The sequence below is a fragment of the Girardinichthys multiradiatus genome, chromosome 23, assembly GCF_021462225.1.
Source record: "Girardinichthys multiradiatus isolate DD_20200921_A chromosome 23, DD_fGirMul_XY1, whole genome shotgun sequence".
In the NCBI taxonomy this organism is placed as follows: Eukaryota; Metazoa; Chordata; class Actinopteri; order Cyprinodontiformes; family Goodeidae; genus Girardinichthys; species Girardinichthys multiradiatus.
The window spans coordinates 15,428,087-15,455,967 of NC_061815.1; the positions used below are offsets into that span (position 1 = coordinate 15,428,087).

General features: G+C 41.5%; 1 protein-coding gene across 1 annotated transcript in view; it reads right to left on the minus strand.

Moving 5' to 3' along the window:
• Positions 1 to 3,485: 3,485 nt before the first annotated feature.
• Positions 3,486 to 27,881, minus strand: part of efnb1 (ephrin-B1) — a 76,388-nt gene continuing 51,992 nt past the window's right edge. The window contains 3 exon segments of the mRNA XM_047353627.1: positions 3,486 to 7,953; positions 11,616 to 11,735; positions 18,106 to 18,198. Coding sequence (XP_047209583.1) covers positions 7,559 to 7,953; positions 11,616 to 11,735; positions 18,106 to 18,198 — 608 coding nt within the window. The 3' untranslated portion in view covers positions 3,486 to 7,558.

A 27,881-nucleotide genomic window follows, 5' to 3' on the forward strand; every position in this document is an offset into this window, starting at 1 on the left:
AAAGCTGGAATTTTGGTTTCATCTGATCAGAGCACCTACTTCCACGTATTTACCATGTCCCTGATATGGCTTGTGGCAAACAGTACCTCTCATGACATCCGTTTAACAGTTGCTTTGTTCTTGCCATGCTTCAAAAAGTACGTTATTTATTGAGTGCACAAGCACAACTAGTAGTTTTCTTGTCAACAGATTCTCCCATCTGTACTGTGGATTTCTGCAGCTCATCCAGAGTTATCGCGGGCCTCTTGGTGGTTTCTCTTATTAATGTTGGTCTTGCTCGGGGAGTCAGTTTGGATAAATGGCCATATCTTGGTAGGTATACAGTTGTGTCATACTGTTTTCATTTTTGGATGATGAAGTGTTCTCTGTGAAATGTTCAGACCTGAGGGTATTGATTTATAACCTACCCCGCTTTAAACTTTAGCCCTGACCTGTCTGCTGTGTTCCTTAGTTTTAATAATGTTGTTTATTCACCAATATTCTCCAGGAAACCTCTGAGGTCTTCATAGAACAGCTTTACTTAGATACAATTACAAACAGTGGACTATGTTTATCAACGGGTGACTTTTGAAGGCATTGGATTTTCAAGGGGTCTAAATACAAATGCAAGCCACACTATTTAGTTTTCATTCAAAAAGAAAATTTTAAACCAAGTATTCTTTTCTGTACACAGTTACACTACTTTGTCCTGGTCTGTCACATTAAACTCCCAAGACATAGGTCATGGTTATAATATGACTGAATGTGAAGAAGTTCAAGGGGTTTAAATGCTTTTGCTAAACACTGTATGTAGGAGTTCTAGGTTGTGATGATAACTGAATTTGCAAAGTGATTTAGAGGATGCATTTCGCCTCTGTGCATGTTACAACTCCCGTTTGTTATGCTCGCACAAAAACAGTTGTAGTCTGAGATGTAAGGAGAAACAACAAGCCGTCAACACAGAAGCTCAGTAGGGGGAAGGTTTTAATAAATCCACAGTAATGTAGATCTGTGGGGGCGTCTCAGGACAGAGCCAAGAAACCAGATGAGCGTATACCTGCCCTGGGGCACACACTGAACCACAGGATAGGAGGGGTGGACAGAAGGGAGAAGGGTTGTGAAGCCACAGGCACATTATGTCTCTCTTTGCCCTCAGTTCTTCTCTACCCTGCCATCAGTCTCTTCTCTCGCCCACTCCGTCTATGCTCACATTGTCATCAGGATGAAAGCCATGCCCACAAACACTCGTGTTTGTCAGAGAAAATGCCCCGTCACTTTAATAGCATTTCATGCCATCTCCGCTTTCACAGAGGACTTGGCGTTTGTTCTTCAATCACACAAAATGCAGACTGTAATTTCAGACAAACGCAATGGAAATATTGAGTGCGGCCAATCAGATTTAATCATGTATGGAGAAATGTAATTTTGGAAGACACCAGGGCAGAGAGCGGGTTGATGCGGGTATTAGTTGCTATGCTAAAAAGCCATGTCCGCATTCCACAAATATGGATGTATGGAGCCTGGTTGTGATTTTAATCTGTCTAATGTATCGGAACAAACCCATCTGTGCAACACTGACCCCTGAGGTGAGGGTTTGGGTGAGTGTTGGGGGGGATTTGAGAGTGTGGGCGTCGGGTATATGATCCAAGATGGCCAGGGGGATGGGAAGTGCAGTTCATCGCAAAAAAATCATAGCTTCAGAACTTTCTCTACATTTTGTCAAAGTACTGCATAACATAAAATTATAGATATCCAGGTGTATTCAGCCCTCTTTACTCTGATTCCCCTAAAGTTGATCCATTGTATCAGTTGCTGGGGATGCATACACTGTGTAAAAACATAACAATTTTTCTTTCTTTCAGACATTAAATAAGATAAAACATTTCCTCTTTTGGGTCAGTTGGGATTACCCAAATTATTTCTTTTTGCTAAATACCAGAATAATGAGAGGAATGAGAGGGATCTTCTAAACTTTGTAAGATTAATCTTATATGGAAATACATTTGGTAATTATAACCAACTTAAACATTCAGCACATCATCTCTAAAAAGCATTTAGATACTCTTCCTAGAGTTGTGTTTAAATTTGAGAGACATGTTGGTAAGACCATCCTCCTCCTCTTCTGTTCACAGCTATGTTGAACCTGGCAACAATAACCGCTACCATTTTCAACAATGTCATTTCATTCATAAAACTAGCATGTTTTTTCCCCTGAATGCAGGGAAAGTCCAGAAATGAAGGGATTTGTTTCCTGTAAAATGTACACTGTTATTTACCTGCTTTGCTGACGTTAGAGCACCAGAGTTGCATATACAGAGAGAACATGTAGACCTCCTAATCAAAGGATTTCTAAACACATAAGTGTAAAAACAGAAACTGTGAACAGTCCTGTAGTTAGATATGAACCATGCAGCTGTCTTTTTGACGTGTTTTGGTGTTAAACATGCTTGGATTCCAAAGACGGGTACACACATGGTCACCTTAATTTTGAAGAACAAAATAATTTTATAGCACAAAGTATATTGGATCTACACCTTAGAAACGTCTCACAAGCATCTTAACGTTTACCCTATTTTGTTAAGCAGTTGTTTTTCTCTTTGGGTGCAAAGTGTAACATTTTAGGTGATGTAAGAGACTTTATCAGATGGTATTTTCAGTTGATTGTTGTTTTGTTTCCATACTCCTAAGCACCTTCATTATTAGGACCATCAACATTTTCAAGGTGTAGAGATTTCACTAAAAGATGACCTTTGGCTGTGCTTCCAAGACTTTTTACTATGCTCATTTTTTCTATCTAGATTTGGGTATCATATCATATTTGTACATTTGTATTGTTGCAGTTTTCTTGCGGTAAACCACTGTGCGTGTGACCTAGTTTATTCAGCATTTTTTCATGTATTGGAACTTTCCCGCTCACGTGATACTCGCACATGATTGTCCCATGTGACTTAAGATGGAGCTTAATTTAATTGTCTAATGAAGAGCAGAGTGCTGGAAACATTATGTTATTGTTATGAAGGGGTGCGATAGATGATCCAAAGAATGAATACCAGTAGTGTGTGAGCAGACCGGGCGAGGAGAAGAATCGCTTTGTCATGGTAGGTCTGGATGAGCTGCAGAACCCCACAGCTCAGGGGGGAGAGTCTGTTTATACAAAAGCTATTCATCTTGTACTCCACAAATCTGACCTAATAGAAAAGGGGGAATAACAGAGCCATTGTTGGAATAGAAAATCCTTTGTGGGTTACCTGGAAGCCATGCAGGGACGTCGGCAAGCATTAGGAGGGTGATCTGCTAAGATAAAACCAAAATTCAAACTGTCTACATACTGTATATGATGCCGTGTGTGGTGGAAAACTAACACCTCACATCCACCTAAACACACAATTCCCACAGAGAAACATGGTGGTGGCAGCATCATGCTGTGGGGAAGCTTTTCATCAGCAAGTACAGGAAAGCTGACCAAAGTTAGATTTATTGAAGAAAGAACCTCACATCAGACCAAGTTCCATGGGAAAAATTTTATTTATCAATATGCTGTAGTTTCCAAACTGGTGGAACATGTTTTCTTTGTAGCTGGTGCCAACAGGTTACGCTGAGAAGCGGTAAATAAGTGAATGGCAAGAAAAAGAAACATAAAATAACATTTGTGAATTGAACAAAAGGAAAATAAATTCAAGAGGCTCTGGTTTCACATGCACATCAAAAACAAATCATAATACTGTGGCTTTGAAAAATAGCAGGAACCATCCTAAAGCATTCTTGTGCTAAATCAGGTAGGAGGGGACGACAAAGGAGAGGGGTGGAGGGAGAGAAGGAGGAGAGGAAGCACCTTTAAATCAAAAGACCGCCTGGGAGATAATGAGTGGTGTAAACTAGATGATTTATTGGTCAGCACACCAGTGTCACACTTTCATACGTGGCCTCTTTCTTTTCTCTGCATCTCCTTGTCTCTCCTTTCCTGTGTCCGTCCCCTTCTGGCCCTCTGGACTTATTAAAACTGAAATCAGACTCTTCTTTTTGGACCAGCATCTTTTTGTTAAAATGTCACCATGGGTGAAGCTAACTCAAATGGAGCAGAATAACACTGTCTTCATATGCAGTTAAGTGGTGCCTCCAACATCATCATAGGTTTAGCAACTTATCCATTTCAAAGCCACTCTCTGTCAAAGGTTCAGTCTGATGAAATAAATCCCTGTTGAATGACAACATAAAAAAAACCTCTGAATTCTAGTTTTATTTTATTATTATTATCATTAATATTTTTAAAACACGTGTGGTAACAAAGACTTTTTCGACAATACTGGATGCTGCGTAAAAGACAGCTCATGTTGCAATATTCAGTTAAAGTCTAAAGGAAAAGAAAATGAAAACAAAGAAAAATTGCAAGGATTCATACAAAACACACTTTAAAAAGACGGCTATTTACAAACATCCTCCATTACAAAAATCTAATTTTAAATTCTTATGAGCAGTGTTCAGGTGGGAATTACATCTTAAACTGGGCTCTATCCATATATTTACATTTCTCAGCTTACTTACTTTTTTTTGTTTTGTTTTTTCATAATTCCTCCCGAATTTGAATAACACTAAGCGGTCACTAGAATGAATAAAAATGAGATATGCTTTGCGGTAATTTGGTAATGACTCCCCAAGCTGGTGTAGATGAATGGAGGCGCGGTGATCCGAAACAAAAATATATGCTCTAGATGAGATTTGCAGAGGGATGCATGCTGAGTTAAAACACAGGGCCGCAAAAAAGCACCAGCAGCTGCAGAGGTTGTTAACTCAGAGGTTAACGACACACAAGAGCCGCTGGAGTCCTCCCCAAGTCTTCAAGCTGGAGTCGCCTTTTAACTCAGTAGCGCCTGTCCGAGGGTGATATTAGTGCTGGTTGAGGCAGCGGATGATGGGTTGCCTCTGTCGTTGAAAAAACGACCAGCTTGACTGGAGATAAACCAAGATCCATCGGGCTCGATGTGTTTTATGCTGTCGTGTGTGTGCAAACAACAGCTTGTTGTCATGAATGGTCCTCCCTATCTCCTATTATTGTGGCAAGACATTAGTGCCTAATATCAGTACTTTTCCAGCCCGCCTCGTAAATACATGATGTAAAAATGAATGTTTAAGAAGTCAGGATGATTAAAAGTTGCCAGAATGAGGATGATCTGGGATATTATATGCAGTCGTTGAACAGCACTTTTCAAGTCATGCCTGATTATGATCAGCTGAAAAAGTGGTGTTTGAAAGATAAAACTTATTTTTTTACCCGCTCACTCCATAAAAAGTGTCATTTGGTGACCTGATAAAACCCTTTGTCACTGATCAGGACGACGCTGTAAAAACGCTTTCAATTGCTGGTGTAAATATGGCATTCTGGTGGGTATTTTGCCAGCTTTTACAGTGTCCTGCGCTTTTTACTTCATTTGTTCATGTCATGCAGTTGTGCAATGAATGCCTGTTAAAAAAAGCAGCGGAAAAAGATGGCTTTATGATCTGATAGAACAACTTTTTTCTCAGCGCCTCTTAAACAGGCATTAGGCAGCATTCAATGAGGTATTCAAAACACAACTCGCTGGTGTGAAATACAAGGTTTTTGACTACTGTTATCTCATTCGGATTTATTAAACTGTGATTTTTACATCATATCTTTTCAAGGAGCATTGGAAGTGCCGATATCTGGCACTAATGGCTTGCCATATCGCCACCATAATTAGCCTTGACTGCAGCCCTCCAACGGTCTGTTTGAGGCAGTTCCCAGGCCCAAACAAGAGTCTGTCACAGCATCAGACGCACTTGCACACATCCACTGAGTGAAAATTGCAAATATAAGCACAAATAACCACCTATGTGTACACACAAAGACACCCCCCTCTCCCTGTCCCACTCCTCACATGTGCAGCTGCAGTAAACTCTCGCCTTGATGCTGTCGCCCTGGGCTGTGTGATAGCTGGGCTGTAGTGTCATCGCTGAATATTCTACGCAGCATTTTTATTCAAAGCACAGCTGGTGAGAGAGGATGGCAAAGTGAGCGCTGCTGAAACCACCTCAGCCTGCTCTGCCTCACCCGTCATTCCCCTGTTCCCACCTCCGTTATCCTCTCAGGTGATGGACTAGTCACAGGAACGTTTTCTCCATCACCCCACCCCTTCTCCATCATGAGAGTGGGCGGGAAGATTGCACATAGATTAGTCACATGCTGGCAACGAAGCTGACTGTGCGCTCCACTGACTCATCTAAAGATGGTGGTCAACTGGCATCTGACGATACTGTATTCCAGCTCTCTAACCAAACCTATATGTAGGGCGTCGCACCTATGTAGGCCAGCCAATCAGGGAGAGCCATCTGACCACCGCCCCAAAACTAATATTTTTGATGTTTCAACTTTGGTTCCAAAAGATAAAACAAACAAATACCAACTTGCCTGCCTGTCTGAAAGCTGATCCGATCGGTGCCAACTGGAACCCTTAAGAGTGTTTTTCAGATCTTGTCTGTTGGCACATCGCCCTCTTTTTTTAAGCTCAGGCTACAGTATCTCAGCGTCAAATCCAATAAAGTCTCCCCTCATATAAAAACTGGTCTGGACATGTCCAACCACACTCACTGTGGACACACCCTGAAATACACACAGATGGCAGAGGAGTGCTGGAACTCATTTTAGAGCGGCAGGAGGGAGGGGTTCACATGCACACACACATACACACCTTGATAGTCCAGGTTAAAGTCCTTCTTAAGAGAGTAAAAACAACGAGATGACGTGGGCGGTGAGGAGATGGAGTCAAATGACGATCAGTTTAGTTCTATACATTGTGCACTCGTAGGAAAGGTCTAACAAAATACAACTGCTTTGTGAACTTAATCAGGGTTCAAGGAAGTCCTCCATCAAAAATAGTAAGTAAGGCAAACATCAGAGGTGCACAAGGGAGAGGAGCACATTATTTCACACACTGTGTAAGATACCTGAGCTATCAGGAGAGTTTTCCTGGCCCAGCAACGGGGCACCGCCGACACATGCACAAAGGCACAAACACATACACGCACTTTAGTCTTTTTATTGTCCTTTCTTGCTTACAAACACGTTGCAGGCTCAGCGGCTCTCCGGACCCCGTGTCCCCTGCTTGTTTCGTGGCCGGCGTGTGCTGCGATGGTGTGTTTATCGGGTGTAGCACAGACTGTACTTCAGGGAGCTGAGATAAGTTACATCCTGTCTATTAACAGGCACAGCGAACCACAAAGCTAGAGTTCCATCTGTTGGTCGGTTGCTCCACTCCCGAGTCTCCAGCAGCGGTGGAGATGCATAGGGTGGGAGGAGACAGGGGAGAGGGACGATGGTCGGGAGTGAAGGGGGGGGGGTTAGGGTTAGAGGAAAGCCAAACAAACAGGATCTCTCATCTGTCAGCTCCCAACCCCGCTGGTGACTGGTCAGTGCATGTTTCTCCAGATTTGTGCAGCAGGTGGTACAAATGACAGGGGCTTCAAGTCCCCAAAATGCAAAGGAAAGTGTTCTTCCCAAGAACGTAAATCAAGCGCTCCTCTTTTTTCTCTCTCCAGGCCGTTACCGCTGGCTCCTTGAAGCACATCAGACCTTGTAATAGATGTTAGCAGGGCTCTGCGGAGGCATCTCTTGGACGATGTACACTGGGTGACCATAGTCCCCACTCACCTTCTCGTAGTGGGGGCAGTAGTTGTTCTCTGTCCGCAGGGGGATGATGATGTCGCTGGGCTCTGTGCCGGCTGTGCCGCCGGGCAGTTTGGGGTTAGACAGCGTGCTGAGCGACAGTGCCGAGGGGCGGGCCTGCGAGTGGGCATTTTTCCTGGAGCGCTTCCGCATCTTGATGAGCAGGATGACGAGGAGCAGGATGAGCACGAGAAAGATGATGCAGCCGATCGCGATGGAGGAGAACACGGCTACCTTGGAGCTTAAGAAGCCGTCGGAACTGGAAGAGGACCCAGGGTCGTCTTGTATCTTGGGGCCTGGAAGGAGATACATAAAGAGTGAGGGCTTAAGGAGAGGAAGGTCACAAAAAGGCAGAGATAATTTATTTTTCTTAGGGAGGAAAGATTTCTGGGGAATGGCAAACCATATTTCAGTTGTTTCCTGAGATACATTTCTGCTTATTCCATATTTAGATTTTTTAAATTTATGTGAAAAACAATTAAACAGTTCCATTAAATAATGAAAAACTCAATTTCACCATATGTACATTGCTTTGAGAAAGCAAGTATAACCCATGAAGTTTTCTATATTTTCTCACATTACAACCACAAACTTCAAAGTATTTCATAGAGATGTTATGTGATAGACCAAGACAAAGTAGTGAATGATTGAGAAGTGGAAGGAAAACAATACAAGTGCGTTCTGTTCACATTATGTCTCTACCAGCTTTGTTGTGGCATAGCTCAAGCTCAGTCAGTTTGGATGGAGAGCATCTGTAAGCATCCGTTGCCACAGATTCTAAAATCTGCAAAAGGATTTGCAGTAAAAAAGAACAATGAGCACAGAAGTTATCTGTTCTAGTGTCCTTAGTGCAGAAATATATTGAACAACTACAGTATAGAACAGTCATAATTCCCCTATGCTTGTTGAATAAGAATATAAAAGAGGTTGTTTTGCCAGTTAAATCTAACATATCCAAAGGAAATTGATTGTTCATAAAAGAAGACGGAGCTCCCCCCATCACCCCTTTATGAGTAACTTTCATGAAGTCCCTTAGAGACAGCAGAGCATTTACAGTCCGTCTCTCCTGACATGTGCAGACCATATTAAATCAACTCTGAGTGCATCCCACTCTCTTGTTTGTTCAACGTGACTAACAGTCCCCTTGATGCAATCTAATTGAATAAACTCAATCAAAGCGAACCCCCCCCACCCCCACCTCTACCCCCCACCCCAATGAAATCCGAAGTCAACAAGACAAAGGTTCCCGCTCTGATTTTTGTTGCGATTCGAGCGAGGGCAAGTTGTTCGACATGCTTTCTGTGTCAGAGGCCAAGTGAGGGATGGAAAAACCAAATGTGGAGGGCACATCTGAACATCTGATTTTATTTTATCCTTCTGTTTGAGGGGTTCAGGATGGGATGGGAAAGAGAATGGCTGGCTCCACCAGTGACTGAAATCCGAGAAGAACCAAATCTGTTTTCCATGTATGCACGCAGCTGCTGCCAAGGACTAGCACAACCTCCCTCCCTCCCCCCACCCCAGCCATCACTCTTTTACTGTCCATGACCCCTCCTCACCCCTAACACCCCCCTTACCTCCACAGGCACACAAAAGTCTCATACCTCAAGAGCCTGCCAGCCCCGTTAATGACTGTGTCTCCGCAGACTGCAGGCCCCTTTTGCACTTAACCATTTATTGATAAAGGGAATAACTGCGCCTTAAGCCTTATTACAGCTGAATGTCGTGATTGAAGGCTACCAATTCTGGCCTTATCGGTGAAATCGGAGGCTGAAGGAATTTCGTACATTCTGGGCACCTTAGAGCGAGCCGGGGAGAGAGGATGGCAGAAATTTCATTCCTGAAATATCAGCCCCTCAGCCCGCTGCCACTCGTCCTTCATTTCACCCTCACTTGACATAATAACTGATCCAACAGTGACAGGCAGGTGAAAACCCCAGGAATACAGGAAAAGTGACATAGGAACATCTTTTTTTTAGAGCAGCTAATGTCAAATAAGCAACTATTAAGAAAGTGCGGCTTATCACATCGGGACAGGCAGAACAGTGTGAACTTTGGGGGAAGTTTGTGGTGCACAAAGTTGTAGAGTAAGTCAAAAAGTTCCCAGCAAAACAACTCTTTGGAGAAAAGAAGAAGTGGCTCCTCTGGAGAGAGACAGCTGTGAAAAAGATGGAGGTAAAAAAACAAGAAACAAAGACAGCCCAACAGCATCCACTGAGGCTCAAGTGACTCCTTCAATTGTCTCTCCTTTTGATCTTCATTTATGTGCAACTCTAATGAGATTTAAGGCAGATATGTAATAAAGAGGTCTCTTTTTAAGTCTCCCAGAATGCAGCACACTCCCTTTGTGACTCAGGGCGAGCTGTATTTGTCTAGGGTGTGGTTTTGTGTCATTTCATCGCAACCTGCATTTTGGAGAGTTTCACTCTATTCTGTCAGCAACACTGGTTTTGCAAGTATTCCAGCATGCTGAGTAAAGAATTGCCTAAAGTGTCTCAGACCCAAATTAGGAATTATATACTTTGAGAGACTAAACAATTAGTTTTTTTTTCCTTTTCAAGGCTAAATTATTTCAAGGATTAATTATTAGCACAGCCTTGAGGCTGTATGTATTTATTGTTCTCTATGACTAAAAACCTTTGTTTTTTCATATTTGGACTCTAAACTGAGTGATACTATATATTTATAAAATAAGTTTACGAATACAGTAATCAGAGCGGCAGGCAAGAGATCCAGTCACAGGGGGGTGGGAGGGTGACAAAATGTGGTAGCAGTATTATGCTGTGGGGATAATTTTCTTTAGCTGGGATAAGGAAGCTGGTCAGAGTTTATGGGAAGTAAATGTGTTAGAGGCTGAAAACATTTGAGACTAGGGTGGAGGTTTACTTTCCAGCAGGTCAACTACCCTAAACATACAGCCTGAGCTACATATTATAGCTATATACTACAAAATATGCAGAAATCATATAAGGAACTCTGGTAGACGTTGCAAACAATGTTAGACTGGGCCAGAAGTTCAGCTTTCAGCAGAAAAACAACCCTAAACAACCCATGAGAAGTTTCATTTTCAGTTAGACAGAGGTCATGTAGGGGACACGGCAAACACTGAGGAAGGCGCTCTGCTCAGATGAGACCAAAGTTGAACTTTTTTATGCCACATATGCGTTGTGTGGCAATAAACTATTACTGCACATTACTCTCAGCTGTGTTCATTTTGATAGAAAATGTAAATTTAGTTTTAATCATAATTCAATCCCTGGGAGACATTTTATGTTTAGCCTAGTTTTAATGAATAGAAAAATTTTACTTTTCTGACTAAAGTCATTGAGGAATGTGTTAGGGGCTCTTACATCTTTAAGGAAAAATCATTTTGCACCTAGTTGAAATATTTTCCTAGGTGGGAACTGAATTAAAGTTACATTTTGAAATGCGCAGACACCGATTACCTTTTGATAATTACATCTGATTGGATTTCATCATCCCTTAATATCTGCATTAGGTTTTTATAAGTTGACAAAAAGTTTATAGTTGTAGTCTTGTTTTCATTTGGGGAGAAAAAGGAAGATTGTAAATACTATGGCACAGGAACAGTCCACAGCAGTGGCAACATTATGCTGTGGGGATGTTTTTCCATAACAGGGATAGGGAAGCAGGTCAGGAAAACCTAGAGGTTGCAAACGCCTTAAGACTAGAGTAGAGGTTCACTTTCCAGCTGGACAACAACCCTAAACGTACAGGCAGAGCTACAATGGAACGGTTTGGATCAAAGTATATTCATGTGTTAGAACGTCCTAGTCAAAGTCCACACCTAACCCAGCTAAGAATATTGGGGCAAGACTTTGAACTTGTTGTTCATGAATGCTCTTCATCCATTTTGACTGAGCTTGAGTAATTTAGCAATGAAAAAAAGTCAGAGTCTAGACAAGTTAATGGCTGAAGTGTCTGTGAATGCGCTCACCAGGGATTCCTGGCATCACAGGCCCAGTCTTACTCGGGTCGGGTGGACCGGAACTGCTAGACTCCGGGATTGCGTTGTCCTCTGGGGTTTCCGGCGCCTCTGGGTTCGCTGCATTTGGGACTGTGGGAAACAGTTCAGAAGAAAAGAAAAAAAAGAACACACAAAAAGTCAGCCTTGGAAAGCTCCATGCGATGAATTACAATGACTTGTTCGTCTGCTACAGCAAAGGATTATGCTTATTATCTATTGATATATCTTTTATACACAGAGACGGTTATCTTCGCCTGTGTCGAAACTGTGTTAGAAGGGAAGATGAAAGCAGGAAAAAGAGGAAGAGGGGGGAATTTGCGAACGCCTGTGAAACACGCCGAGATCCCTGTCCTGTCGTAAAAAAGTGAGCTCACATCTACATCAGCAGCTCCTTCAGCAAACACTCAGACATGCATTTCCAACACCAACACGCTCGTGAGAGCTCTGTACACTCCCACACACACACACACACACACACCTACAATATACTTACAATACACTCAGGCCTGGCAGAATGGGGGTAAAGTAGTTATATATTAACTTTTTATTGTTTTACATTATTCATCACGTTAAAAGGCCATAATATGCCTTATTTATTGCCCGGGCTTTAACTCTGCTAGAAGAGGCACACTTTGGGTGGGTGGGGGTGGGGTGGGGGGGGGTGGGGGGGGGTGTAAGAGAGGACCGGAAAAGGGAGCGGAGGGGTAGATGAGGAGAGTAGAAGAAAAAGGAGAAGAGGCGGCTGTATAAGCTGTAAGGGGAGCGCAGAGGAAACAAACAGTTTATCTGACTGTCTGTTGTGATTTCAGTACACACACTTTAAAGGCTCGGCACAGAAAACAGCAGAGGGTCCTCCAGCGTGCTATTTTACAAGGGCAGGGCCGGCAGACAGAAGACAATCAGACATTATAAACCAATGGATTCCACAGGAGTCTATTAGGTATTTCTCCCACACTGCAGACCTTATCTGCATCTGCCCCAAGGCCTGCTCCAAAGGCTGTGTGAGGGGGGAAACCAAAAAAGAAGGCTTGTGGGGAGGCAATTTGTATTTGAGTCCCCTGTGGGAAGTGTGTGTGGCCAAGCACGGGCGGATGATAGGAAGGGGGCCAGTCATTCTGGCAGGAAATTTTCTATTTCCAAGCAATTATGGCTTAATCCTGAGTCGAAATGAGAAATGATTTGGGTGTGGATGGGAAGATAAAAAAGGGATTGGACTATGGTGTCTCTTCTTTCTTCCTTTTCTTTTTTTTGTAGGTGGTGGAGGCCTCTCCTGCTCTATCTTCTCCATGTCCTGACCAGAGGCGGCTCGGCGCTGATTGCAGCAGTACCAAACCTAGCTGTGAGCTGTTGTGCGTTGTCAATAATTGATGAGAGAAGCAGGAGTGAGAAGTGGGAACATTCACGCATGACAGGGGATGCAAGAGGACATACTGATCTGATTCACCCTGAGCGTGTGCGCGGGCCTCCACCCACAGACACCGCGCACGGGCACTGAGCATAAGCAAGCCGCGGCCTAATGTTCTGACCCATTTTTTTTTCTCTGCGTGCTGTTTGACATTTTCCTTAGCTAGGCAGACAAGCAACTAACTCAGAAGTGCCAAGCCACCAGAAGGAGGGAGAGGCTAGGAGAGCGAGGGAGATGATGATGATCGAGTGACAGAAAGGAAAGACAGGGATGTCGGGAGAGGTAAATGGAGGGAAAAAACACGAGAGAGAGAGATGCGTGCATGGCAGTGAGTCAACATATTTCTAATGAGCACAGTGACATGGGAGAGAGACTGCTGAACAGCAGTGTATTTATAAATGATGAGCTTCACATTCAGGCAGTTTCTCTTTCTTTTCATTGTTTTACAGAAAACAACAAAATAACAGGCATTTAAAGAACAGTTAGTAACATAAAAGGCATAAACGTTACCATTTTATTGAGATTCTATGTGATGCATCAACACATAGAGGTGCCTAATTTTTAAATGGAAAAAAACTGATGCAAGGTTTTCTCTTGTTTTACAAATAAAAATCTATGATGTGTGGTTTGCGTTTCTATTCTGCCCTCTGATTCAAAATAAAAGGCGAAATCCTAACCAACTACCTTCAGAGGTCCACTAATTTGTGCATGCAGCATCAAGAAGACTACTGAACAGGTCAGGGATATGGAAAGAGTGTGGTGCATCTGCAAACCCACCAAGACATGGCTATCCAACTGAACTGACAGGCCGGGAAAGGACAGCGTTAATCAGAGAAGCAGCCGAGAGACTCAATGCCAACTCCAAAGGAGCTGCAGAGATCCTGAGCTTAGGTAACAGAATCGGTCGACAGGACAACTATTAAACATGTATTAGTCAAACGAAAGTTTGCCACTAGAGGAAAAACCTCCCCACTGTGAGACATGGTGGAAGCAGCACAATGCACAAGTTTTAACAATATGCATTTCTCTCACAATTATGCACTACTTTTTTTCCTATCACCGAAGCCTGTTGGTGCCAAAATGTGAAGAGATAAATACTTTTGCAAGGCACTGTAAACATCACATTTGCATCACAAATGTGTCTCTAAAAGAATCTGTGCACATTTCATACTGGAATCAATCACCAAAGTACACAGCACCATGTGCAGAAAGACTGGAAGCGGACTGGTGGTGGTTGGAGCAGTGGGGTCTTGGCGAGCAGAAGGCACTCAGCTGCAGAGACGGAGGATGTTTGAATCGAACGCACAATAACATCTGGGGTCAGAACCAAGCGGGGCTTTGGTTTTTATTGTGTTTGCTAAAACAAAACAGAGTGTGGCTGCAGAAGGAAGAGCCTCGAGGGGGAAGTGAATAATGTCTGTTTTCATTATTGATTAGTCTGGTGAGGATTTTTATGTTTAATTTTAGAGAAGAGAAGAAAGAAAATATGCAGAAATTTTGCCCTGAGGCACAAGTTCTTTAAGTTTACTCAAATAGCTAATGATGGTGAGAAAAGCCTCAGATATCAGACCTCGGAACGGGCTCTTGAAATATAAATTGTATTTATATATATAATTTGTTAATGTTTTACGTGTGTTAACAGTGCATTAAAAGACAATGCAAAAAAAAAACCTAGCAGAAAAGAAGTGCAACCACACATAAAATGGAAATGCAAAGTAAAATCCCCTGAAATGCATAATGTCAAAGTACTTTCTTGTATGACACAATTCTCTGTTAAAAAAAGCACTCATTCTGGGAATTATATTTGACATTTTCAGCACTTTCTGCACTCACAGCAGCCAGCTGAATAGCAAGAATGGGAAAAAAATCCAAACTCTATGTGTAGAGATGGCCATAAGGGAAACTTAATGGAAAAAAACAATCACTTAAAAGCAGCCAAATCAACATCCTTCTTCAAATAGCCACTGGGCTGGACGGCCGCATTATGCACCCGAAATCTCAGCCACAGAAACCGACTTTAAAAGTAGCGGCAGCTTGGCACGCTGCATTTTTCCGAACAGGGTTTTTAGGGCACGTTGATTGTGAGTGACAGCTCCGCCGGGGAGCATTTTCGGAAAGGAGCGCACGGCTCCGGCGAAGTTGAGGAACAGCCGGGAGCCACAGCAAGCAGACCCCGGCTGAGAGGAATTTTCCTGGAAGTTCCCTCGAAACAAGACTCTTTCCTTTTAACTTACATTACCCGAAGAATATGGAACTGTTTCTCCTTAATAGTTTTGTGCAAAAGCCTGTATCGCCTACACTCACGCGGTGTTGTTGTCACCCTGTCATGCAGCGTTTCAATCCCAGGCTGCTGAAACTGACCTACATGGAGAGACAGAGGCAGAGCATGTCTGTCTCTGAGAGGACTGTGGGTATTTTTCACTGCATCTGCTGAATTTGTTCCCGCTCAAACCCTGCTAGCATCAGCACCTTGTTAGTTTCTACTCCACCACATTCTGCACAGGATACAAATACTGTAATCTCACTCTACAGCACATCCAAAATATCTGCACACGGATTCCCACATACACTTAATTGTATTATGTGTCTCTCAGTTATGGAGAGATCCAACTTTTATTCTGGAATCAGATTGCCTTGGTGGGCAGATGTTCCTCTTAGTGTCTGTTTGGGTCAAAACAAACTGCTCATAGGACGGATTAACTGTTTACACAGCAACACATCTGTGTACTGTACCCTGTCAAAACCAGGATATAGAGGTCTGGATCATGAAGCAGGAGCGACGTGAAAAAGAGAAATGCGTGATGCGAACCAAATGCTGCATCCAAGGATATCTAAACAAAGCTTGCTTGTTTACCTCCAGCGTTTTTAGATGACGTAACCCGGCCGTGCACGTACATGGAAACTTCAAACACGCATTCGCTGCGAGAAACACAGCCGAGGAACATCAGAGAGCACTCTCGCCTCTTGGAAGTGGAGTTATTCTACACAAGTCATCAGTCATTTGTTTGTTATTTCTTTCGGATTTCTTTTCTACACAATTTGCAAAAACTATTCATTGGTATATAAGAGTCATTCAACATGTCTGGATTCCCCACAGGGCTGGGTGGGCAACAAAGATACAATCATCTATCATATAACAGGCCTATGGAATCTTATATGTTAGCGCACTCTGCGGTGCTCCGTTTTCCATCAGTGCAACTTGAAATGTAATATCCGAAATTACTGGTTCACTTCATCACCCTAACCTAAAGATCCTTAAAAAGTGAACAACATCGTGCATGCAGGAGTCCTGATTATCAATTGCTTGCAAATGCCTATTACAAACAGAGCCTCACTAGTGAACAGATTATTATCCTTTCTGGCTTCTAATTAAGACCACACACATTTTTCCTAAAGTTGTCATTTGAGTGTTACACTTCAAACAGCATCTTTTGTAATTTAAAGCTTCTATTTTTGTTGAACGTCTGACTGCATGGTGGCCCAGTGGTTGGCACTGTTGCCTTGCAGTACAAAAGTCTCAGGTTTGAATCCAGGGCTGTGGACTTTCTGCATGGAGATTTCATGTTCTCCCCTGGGTTCTCTCCAGATACTCCAATGTCCTTCCACAATCCAAAAAGATGACAGTTAGGTTAATTGGTTCCTATGAATTACTATCGGAAGTACATGTGTGTGTATGGTGGTTTTCCTGTGTGTCTTTGTCTTGCCCTGTGATGGACTGGTGACCTCTCTGGTGTGTCTCTGGTTCTCTATTCTTCATTTAGACTCTGGTACCTTGATTTTCCAGATAAAATGAAATATTTGCTATTTTCTTTTATCTTTACTTTCATCTGAAAAAAGAAAGGATTCGAACTACTGAGCAATGGTCCAGTCATTTTTCTCCTTGGTCCAGGTGAGAAGATTTATGTCGCTGGTTTAGGAGTACATAACACACAGGATATGACAGTTTTAGCCTGGTTTTTGAAGCTCTGGCTCTAGCACCATCCACACCTTGTGAATCTCCCCCAAATTCTTGAATGGGCGTTGCTTCATCATCCTCCATACTATGGTTATCCCTGTTGCTTCTGCAACTTTTTCTACAACACTTTTTCCTTCAACTCAATTTTTCATTCCTATGCTTAGGAACAGCCCTCTGTAAACTTCTTTAGGAACAGCTTGTTTTGGCTTACCCTCCTTGTAAAGGATGTCAATGATTTTGTGGGACCTAACATAGATTTTCTATGCTAATCTTAAGTAATATTTAAAAAAATAACAATAATTTTGGTGATTTATTAGTGGTAAGCAATAAACATCACTATTAACAGAAATAAATGCTTCTAGTATTTTGCTCTATTCTAAATATCTTATTTCACATTTTTAACTGAATTGCCAATTCTTATTGTTTAAAGACATTTGAATTTATTGTGACGCATTATATCCCGGTCAAGTCCCCATTGATTATAAATATGGCTGAAGGTTAAGGTCAAGAATCATTGAGAGGTGTAAGATGGTAAAGATAACTTGGGTAAGGCCATATTTGGTTGTTTTTAGATTTATGTATAATACTTTGTAAAAGGCCCCAGCTAACAAATAAGATTACCTATATATCTTGCAGAAGCTGGATTTACAGCCTTTGTAATAGACATGTAATATCTTAAATTTTCAATATTGTATCATTCGATTCTAACAGCTGGGCAAAAAGGGTGTGACAAAAAAAATCACGTGTCTGCTTTTCTAAAATTTTCAGGGTTAAAATGAAAATAAAAAAAAAACACTTGAATTGTTTATTTTAACAATAAAACTTGTAAAATTCATTATTTATCGTTTTTGAAATGTAAATATGACAGAGGTTAGTAAAAAAGTTGGAAGAAAAATGGAGAAACATTAACCCTGCTGGAAAAAGTATTACGCAGAACAGCTTTACAGTTCCAGAGATCGCGTCTTGTCGGACGCTGCTGCCGGACAAAGTCACGGCAGGCACACACGGCGTTAAATGGAAATGTCACACCAAAGTGAAACATGGCCTTAAGGCAGCAGCACTTGCTTTGTGTTCTACATGTGAGGTGAGTGCACATTTACCTTGCCCGACTTTCATGATGACTTTCATGGCTCGGCTCTTGCACACGCCTCCCTCGCGGTTCTCCAGGCCCTCGACCGTGCCGTTGGAGGTTGCTGGAGGGTGGGGGAAAGATAGAGGAAGCAGGAGGATGAAGGGAGGAGGGAAGAAAGAAGACAGAAAAAAGAGGAGAGATGGTGACACATTGGTTAATGAGCACGTCCATAACGCACAGAACTAATCAATATTTACGACAAGCTCTGATTAGCTGTTCCAGTGATTAGCAGTTCTCACCCTCAATCAACCGGCAGCTCCTCTCAACGTCATCTCTCATTAACACAATATAGTGAAGTCAAATGAAAGGAACAACATTACAGTCCACCAAGGTGGCGAGGAGCAACTTGGTAAGACCTCGTGGAGTGTGTGTGAGTGTTTTCTGTTTGTGCATACTTTAGCTGTGAGGCACAGCTACAAAAGCTCCAGCTGCTTGCCAAGTCTTTCTAGCAGTGAACTCCCTCTGGGCCACATGTGTCACCACTTGCTGGTAGTGCATTGAGCTAAATGCCTTCCTCAAAGTTGGGGCATCCATTTCTAAATTAGAGCACGGACACACGGTGTGTGTCCACTCATTTTAAAGTGTGCTCTGATCCGGCCGAGGAGGAGAGTTTAGGGGTCCGGGGTTGTTTATCCAATGTCACGGTCTCTTAACGCGGAGCAACACAATTGGCTGTCTATTTTCAGGCCTATGATAATGACCCAGGGAGACAGAGTGTGACTCCGACCTTAACACTGAGCGGATAAGCACAAGGCTGTATATGTGTGTGTTGGGATGTGAGACAGCAGCTCTAAGTTTGGAATTCCCCAAAAGATCTCCATGTCCGCTAGGTCTGCTGTTTCCCTTCCTCTGAAATACTTTTGGTTTCTCTTCCTCGCCTTATACATCTAGACCTCAAATTGTTCCATTTTTTTTTATCTGCAAAATCTGCTTCTACCCCTCCCCTTCCCTCCCTCTTAACTCAATAACCATCTCCCAGGGTGATTGCTTCAGATGGCACCCTCATTATGATGACATCGTCTTGGAGAGGATGCTTATCTAATGACAAAAAGAGAAGCAAACTTGGCTACTGGGCAGAAGAAGGAGGGGAGGAAATGTAGGTCCAAACAATGCCGGACACACACTGGAAAACTTACCGGCATGGCTGAATCAATGTTTCTACATGCGATTACTTGTTATAAACTCATGTATCAAGCTGTTGAAATGTGGCTCCGCAGCTAAGAAAAAAAAGCTCATCTAGTTGATTCATGTCCTGTCATTCCTAAGTGCTATTAATGCTGACATTCTGTTCTCCCCCTTGAGGGATTTCAGTTTTTTTACTTCAGAGAAATTGAAGAAAACGAAATAATGAACAGCACTAATATTATGTTACGCTATCAGATGGCAACCGGCCTCTGAATTACAAGGAGAAGCACAACATTTTCTAGCTTGGCCGGATTACGTGATAATTTGTGAGGTTCACTGTGATAACATCTTGTTAGGAGCTCTTTGGCAAAATCACCGCCCAACCCAAAACCCTAGTGTAGACTCAACACAGCTGAGTGAGGCGGACACTGAAATATACAGGAAAGGCCATGACAGCTAAGTGCCGTACATGAACAGAACAGCATTTTAAATTTATGCACGGCATTACTGCGAATGAACACGCCAAGCTGAGAGAGCCTGGTGAGTTATCTACATCCTGCACTCTACAAGCTGCAGGCTTATTAAACAAAATGTGTGGTTTTTAATTGACCCAGATAGTTGGATAACATTAAAAACTCAACAATCATCAGGTTATAATAAAAACTACGCTGAATTTAAGGTTGTTTAAGAAAACAAACGATCAAACAGGGTTCCTACATTTTTTTGACAATAAAATTCCATACTTTTCCAGACTCCAACTTCTACATATTTCTGACAGTGTACGTCCACAGATCATTAAAAACACCAACTTGGCAGTTTTGCAAAAGTGGAACATTCTTGTTTTTTTGGCATCTAAACTTGCTTAAATTAGCTCTTTTTCAAAATAAATAATATTCATATTTCTCAGACCATGCAGGGCAGATTCCTTAAAGAATATATTGATTTTTTTTTTCTGTTTCTAAAGATTAAAAAAAGCATTTCAATAGTTTGTTTGGCATCTGAACCCCTGAGGATTATGATTGCTTTAGGAACCACAGAAACAAACATTTTAAATTTTCTGTTCTCCATGTTTATTGAGGTCTGGAAAATAAAACAAAGCATCCGAAAAGTCCAGATGTGTTTATTCAGTTATAAATTCTAATAATAATTTAATGTTTAGGCATATGGAAGAACACGACTGTTAAATGTGTTCAAACATTATGTCTCTTTTTAAGTTTTAAAATGTAGCATACAACTCCACTCATATTTTTATAAAGTTTAAATTATTTTATTTTATTTAACCTGTATTAAAGCAGGTAAAAACCTTGAGAATACATTGAGAATAAAATATATTTTTTCAAGACAGACCTGGCTCTGCTTTTAGGTTAAAGATCATCTGTTCATGTAAGAAATCAGTTGGTTTTTGAGCTTATAGGTGCTGAAAAACCTTAGCAGACTTTTAAGTTGACTGAAGATTTTGTTTACTGCATGTTTTTACTGTAATTCACAATAGCAAATAAAAAGTGTTTTTTAAGCCGGTAACCGGAACGCAGCAAATCCAGCAACTGGAACAAAAACAGCAGATACACACTCACTGGTAGTAGCATTTGCTCTCGTATGATTTTTTTATTAGTAAAAGTAGTAAAAGTAGTTGTGCAAGCTATGTTCAACATTCATGCTTTGCTCAAAGAACCAATAATAAAGTCAGTATAGACAGACAATATTTTGTACAGTGTTGTTCATAGTGAACACTTAAAAACAAAAAGCTCCCCCAAAACTCGAGAGCTTCCAGGTGACCCAATTACTAGTGTGTTAGTACACTAGACCAATGAGACAGATGTCATGAGATTTTTATTGATCTCCTATTTTATATTAATATTTTAATGGAAAATAATACATTTCTCTTTAAAAGCTTCCAGGTCCTTTGACCAAAAGAATTTAAATCTATACTGAATTGTGTTACTATGCTGGACTAATAAAACACCAATTTCTATTCATTATAATTTTTTCCCCTTTTTTATATTAACATTTTTATGGGATACATAATTAATTGTATATTTCCACCTTTTAATGTGGCTAAATTAAAACAATAAAATACAGCTTCCCCTATAATTTGTCCCTTTGTCACGCTGATCATTTCTCTACATGATCCCTTTGTCTTTTTGCAGTTTTACCCAGGGAGATGTCTACTTTGAGATGTTTTCAACTCTCAATTTGTAGCCACATATTTTTCATCAGGAGAAGGTCGCCCAGAAGGTCATAATCACATTTATGTGTTGCTAGAGTGGATTGGGAGACCGGTTATTATTACCCAAAATAAATGCAGAGCATAATACGTTTTCATAAAATAAATATTTACATCAAATCATTAGTTACATTTTTTTCTAAATGAGATTTGAGAAGTTATTTTATTATTTATACTGCTATGACAACGTATTTGCCCATCTACAGATTTCTTCAAGGGTTTTTTCTACACTAAAATGTATCAGAAACATGAACAAATATTTAATCTTGGACAAACCTAATATATTTTTATTAATGAATACAAAAACATTCTTTCAATTATAATTGTATATCTTAAAGTAAAGAAATGACACCAATGTAGCCCTATTTAAGCTAGAAATTGCCCCCGCCAAACCTAAGAAATTATTGTGACAACAATGGAGAGTTCTCCTAAATGAAAATGAAAGATAAAATATTAGCATCTTTAACTCCAGAATTTGACTATTTTTTTAAGGAATTCAGAGGTGGACTTGCTGGTGTGCTTTAGATCATTGTGCTACCATTTAATCCAAGTGAGTTTGAGTTGAAGGTGACAAGCTGATGGTGGGACGTTCTCCTTTAGGACTTTTTGGTGGATAGCAAAATTCATGGTTACATCGATAACAAGTCTTCCAGGTCCTGAAGCTCCAAAGGAGAGATAGACTGCCACCACCATGGTTTACTATAGTACCATGTCCTTCAACTAAAATAGGTTGTTCATTTAGACACTAGATTTAAAAAATCCACACCTTTAGAAATGGATGGTATTGAAATGTGTAGGTTAAAATGTGGGTTTGAATTGGTGAATTTGAAAACTGACCTGGAGCTGACCCTGAGATTTCACATGAATGTTTATTCAAGAAAGATAAAATACACCTTAGTGGTTCCTAATGACTGCTGAAAACTGGGTTGTTTTTATCCCAGCAGCTTTTAGAGTGTGAACAGGGAGCTATGATTTGTTAAAAGCGGTCATCCAATTACAGAGAGGTGAACAGGCCTGACCCAAATTCGGATAGACCAGACGCTGACATAAGTACTATAACTTCATCTGCAATTTTACACAAAGTTTCTTCTCCTGCTTCCATTTTTTTACATTTTCAGGAGAGAGTTACAGCAAAAAAAATTAGAACCTCTTTGAAGCTCAAGCTCAAAGGCTCTTAAATAATCTCACTAAGAGTGAATTTTATATCCACTCAGGGAGAGCAAATCTTCTCAGTGTTAACTTACTTCTGTCATCTAAATTAACTATTCCTTCAGGCTGGCTGAATGCCTGCATCGCTGATGTGGCGTAATGATAAGTTGGACCTTTGAGGCTCCTGTTTAGGCGGACGATTGAAAGGGAGCTGGATTTATAAAGATGATCGCTTCACATGTTGTTTGCATTCAGACTATGTACAACGTCACATAATTCAAGCCATTACTGTACCGCTGGAACTTCATAATCTGATTAACTGTGTCCGATCATAACCACATTTCCTTCTGCAAATCCATCTTTTAAGTGCTGTTCAAGATGGAAATCAACTTCAGGAACCAACTGTTACGCGCACTCAAAAATGGGCTGCAAATCTTCAAACATACCTGGAGACCCTGCTTGTGTTCGTTGCCTTGGCTGATTTCGGTTTACTCACATCTATCGTGTCAGGAGATCACGCTAAAACTGTGCCAGCCACGTTTGTCAAACTCCCTAACCCCAGTCGACAACAAGGATGCACTGCCAGCTTTTTATTTTAATCTAAAAGCCTCTCACTCTATCTTTTCTTCCTCTCTTTTAATTCTCCCCCCCCCCCAACCTCTGTCTCTCTCTTTTCCTCTCCTTTCATCCCTGAGCACTGACGTTAATCCAAATCTGGATTTCCAGATATTAAAAGGCCAACAGTCATGTCGCGTTTCAGAGAGAGGAAAGTGGGGAATTGGGTCTTCCCGTGTGTCTTGGCAGAGATAAAAACACAAGGGAAGAATGAAGGCATGACAGGATGAAGAACAAAGACAGGACTGGTCCACCGCTTATGATTGAGTGGAACAAACTCAGCGGTCCAGAATACCCAAAAGAAGCGGTCATTGCATGAAGGAATGCTGCGTTTTTTAAATAAAGCGGCTGGCTCCAAAAGAGGGGGCTTGTGTGATTTAAGACCCTCTTTGTGGGTGTGGATCATTGGCCACAGAGTGACTAGTGGGAGAACAAAAGATCTACAGCTGCTGAAGTCATAAGAGAAACCAGGTGCCAAATGTTGATGTTGGGAAATATCTACAGTACAAATACATGAGCCAAAAGAAAAGCTCCTGTTCCAGCTTAACATATGTTCTTCTACTGCACATTACCTACAACATAACATATTAAAGGGGACAGTTCGGGATTTCTGAAGTGAGGTTCTTTTGAAACATTATAACTATAAAATCTTACCTTCAGTAGTTAACTTATTTAGTATAAATTCAGATAGGTTGGTCCTGGAGGCTGAAGATAACGGCTAACCTCCTTGGCAAAATTTCAAAAGACGATGAAACCTTTCTTAAAATTAATGTGAGAAAGTGTAAGAAAAGTGAAAGGTGAAAAGACATCTGCATAAAGATATCTAGTAATGTCTGAAAGGTGGTTGATCAAGCGGGCAAACTAAAGGCTCCCACAGAGTTGGGAGTCCTGTGCGTGTGAGCAGCACGGACATACATTGTCTGTGGACATTTCAGATTTTCTAGTCGGGTGTAACAGTTTCCTACATTTCTCATACTTTCTGCCATGGGATCATCAGACAAGAAGGAAAAGCTAATTTGCCTTGGAGCTTAGGAAAAAGAAAAGAAAGCATGGTGATATATAAGGCCATTAAACCAGACTAGGGATGAAGAAAGGGAATACAATACGCTGGTGAAGGACATGAAGACGGTGGACAGCGAGAAACTGTTTGAATACTTCCGAGTGAATAGTAGCAGGTTTGATGAGCTGGTTGGGGGTTTAGACCCATTTCTTCACCATGAGGGCAACCACTGCACACCTGTCAGTGTGTCATTTTGACTGGTTGCTCAGAGCAGTGGGACATATAAAACAGTTCAATGTGAAGACTTTTTCCTGCCGAGTTTATTGTGTGACACCAAGTACACATACGCGGTCATAAAAACTGAGCTTAGCAAATGTCCGCATTGAGTCCACGAAGTTATGTACACCGGACTCAGTGGAAGCCTTAAGACTGACTTTCAATATCTTTGTTTAAGTTAAATTTGAACTTATGGGCTAAAAACAAGTTAAACTTTCAACATAACGTAATTTTCAGGGCGAAATAAAGGCAACCTTAAAACCATAAAAAAACAATCTTCATTTATATTCATTGTTTGAGAGTCTGAGAGGAGCTTAAGCAAACCTCTGCAGTCTTAAAACAACTCCAAGCTTAGATGTTGCAGTTATTTATTATATATATTTAACCTATAAACCATCATCTCCTTTGTATTGTATTGCTATTTACAGAAAATATTGTAGCTATTTCACTGAATATTGTTTTATAAAATTTTACACTTAATCATTGTTTTATTAGGTAATTACTAATTCTTAAAATGCTCCATTCTAAGTATGTGTTTATCAAAGGAAGATCATTAATGGCACACAATGTCAAACCTCAGTTTCCTGTATAAATAATAATAAGCCTCCCTGTAAATAACACCGCAGCGCAAACGTGACGCTGGTTCTAAGATTTCTACTGGTGCGTTTTCTTTGTACTCAGAAGTAGTAGTTAGAAACACAACAATAATCCCCCACAGAAATCCCTCACCAAGCAGCCATGAGTTTACTACTAAATACGGCTGCCTCGCATATATACTTAGTAAAATTTGCAACTATAAACAATTTGTATCACTTTTAATAATGTGTATCTCGTTGAGCAAAAACTGCTGTTCGACCTTTATTTTTGAACATGTTCTTTTACGTGTTTGAATGCATAAAATGGAGGAAAATACAGTGTTGTGGACACTTGCAACAACAAGCCCTAACCCTAAGAACCCCAAGATTCATAACTCAGTCGGAATGTTCTGGGCTCCAAATTCTGAAGAACAAAAACAAAAAAAAAGCCGTTACCTTCAGCCTCCGGGATTTATACTAAATGAAGATGCAGCAGAGAGTTATCTGCTGCAGGAAAGATAATAACTGATTCTAACATTTCGACAGAGGGTTCTAAAAATCCTGAAATTTCCATTGAACATTCATGTGTTAGCGTAGACCTTCGCAATTCACCAGCGGACCCAGACTTCACAAGGACATTTGGGGTAGAGAGGAAGGACTGCTCCCTGATGTGCTCTGAGGAGAGGAGTGGAAGACGTGTCCGGGGATACAGCGCTGAGTGCCCGAGACAACACATGCTAAGGCTAGAACGAGGTGCAGTGGTCTATATTTATTCTCAGGTCTGCTAAATGAGGTCACTCAGGTGGTCCTGCTGAATATCCCCCACCCCCCTCCACATCATGAATCATCTACTGCTTATTATTCCTGTCCGACCCAGGAGAAGGGGGGCGCTATCACACGGAGGAACGGGCTTAGTGTGGAGCTAGCTGCGGCATGCTCAACATCTGCCTAGGGCACAAGCAAGGGGATGGATACAGCCCATGTGACAGACAGAGAGCAGGATGTTTAATGAGAATGTGGATGAGAGGTGACATTCATTGCCTGCTTCTCACCCACAACATTCAGACTCCCACTTAGACGAGCAGAGCAGGGAAAAGGGTAGGCACGGTAACCACCACCAATAATGTCTACATTTCCCAGAAAAGAAAAATAGAAGATAAATACATAAGCGGGCAACAACCACCATCAGATCACTCTCGGTTAGTGTCAAGGCAAAAACACAGGTGCACAGAGCATTTCAAGCAAAGCAGGGCACTAAGGCACCCTCTATTCGAATGTGTGTGTGTCTGTGTATCAAGAAGAGCATCACAATAAAAATGTCCGTTTCTCATACCTGCCATTTCCATATCTGGGTTTTTATTTACATTAGCCGAGCAGAACTGAAGTGCTTAGAAGCAAAAGAGAGCCTATTTGCACAAAATATTTCACTCCTGAATGAGCGCAGGGAGGGTTAGATTAGGTTTATGTGCCTGATTCCAGAGATAACCCTCCCCAGCAGACCTGGCGTGCGCGCAGGGAACGCACATGCACATACACATATATGTGGAAAAAAACACATACAGACTGAGGTTGACAGACTGGAATAATACTGGGGGGATCTGGATGTTTGCACTTTGAACCTTTTCTAATGCTGAGTATTAGGGCATGGCTAAAGCCTGATTATAGTGGAATGAAATGGATCTAAATAGATGTCCCAGCCAATCTGACTTCCTTTTCTTTTGTCCCAAAAATAGGAATGGAAATCAGTAATCAACCTCCAACCCTCTCGCTCGCCGTCTCTCCAACATTGCCTCGTCCGTAGGTTTGGCTTCAGCCAAGAAGATTCGTTTAGACCTTTTTTTATCATCTCAGATGAGTCGGGTGCTGTCGGTTTGACTAATGTTTTCTTTTTTCTCTCTGCCTCATGCTTCTCTGTAGTAATAGAACCTGGCAGACAATATAAAATTGTCACAGCTTCAACGGCTGACACCCAAATCTTTTATGCTATTTTGTATATCCAATATTGAATTTGGGTTAGAACAAATGTGGTTTCGAGTAATGAGGGTGGACACAGCTGATTCTCTCATCTCTCTCAGTTTCTCTGCCCCTTTGGGTTGCTTTAAGCGTTGACGCGCCAAAGCTCTGAGGTCACCGCATGGTGCCTGTTCCCTGGGGCCGCATGGCCGCGGGTTACTGTAGGCAGAGTAGGGTCGAGGTTTGTGGCGTTCCGCTGCCTAGCGTGTATGCAACTGCTCCTCTGCTCCCCTGCCTCACTTCACAGCCAGAGGGGGAGCTCCTCTTCCACATCCATTATACTGCTCAGCCTCACATACACTTTTTTACATTTGGTCTTGTTACAAACATCAAACTTCATTGTATTTTTAATGATAGCCCAACACATTGTTGGGGATAATTGTTATATGGATGCATGTTTTGGCCTAGAAATAGATGCATTTTAAATGTGTTTTTATCACAAAAATATGTGTCCTGCATTTGTAGCTCCCTTTACTCTGATACCTGTAAATAATATCCTGGGATTGTATGGATGGAAACTAGCACATTAAATATTCACCTGAACAAACCTATCACCAAGTTGATGGTAGCAGCATCAGGCTGTGGGGATGTTTTTCTCCATCAAAGACAGGGGAGTTTGTTAGGGATCATGGGAAGATTGATGGAGCTAAATACAGGGTAATCTTGGAAGAGAACTTGTTGAAGGCTGCAAAGTATTTGAGCCTGGCATGGAGGTCATCCTTCCAGCAGGACAACGCCCCTAAACATACAGCCAGAGCTACAATAGC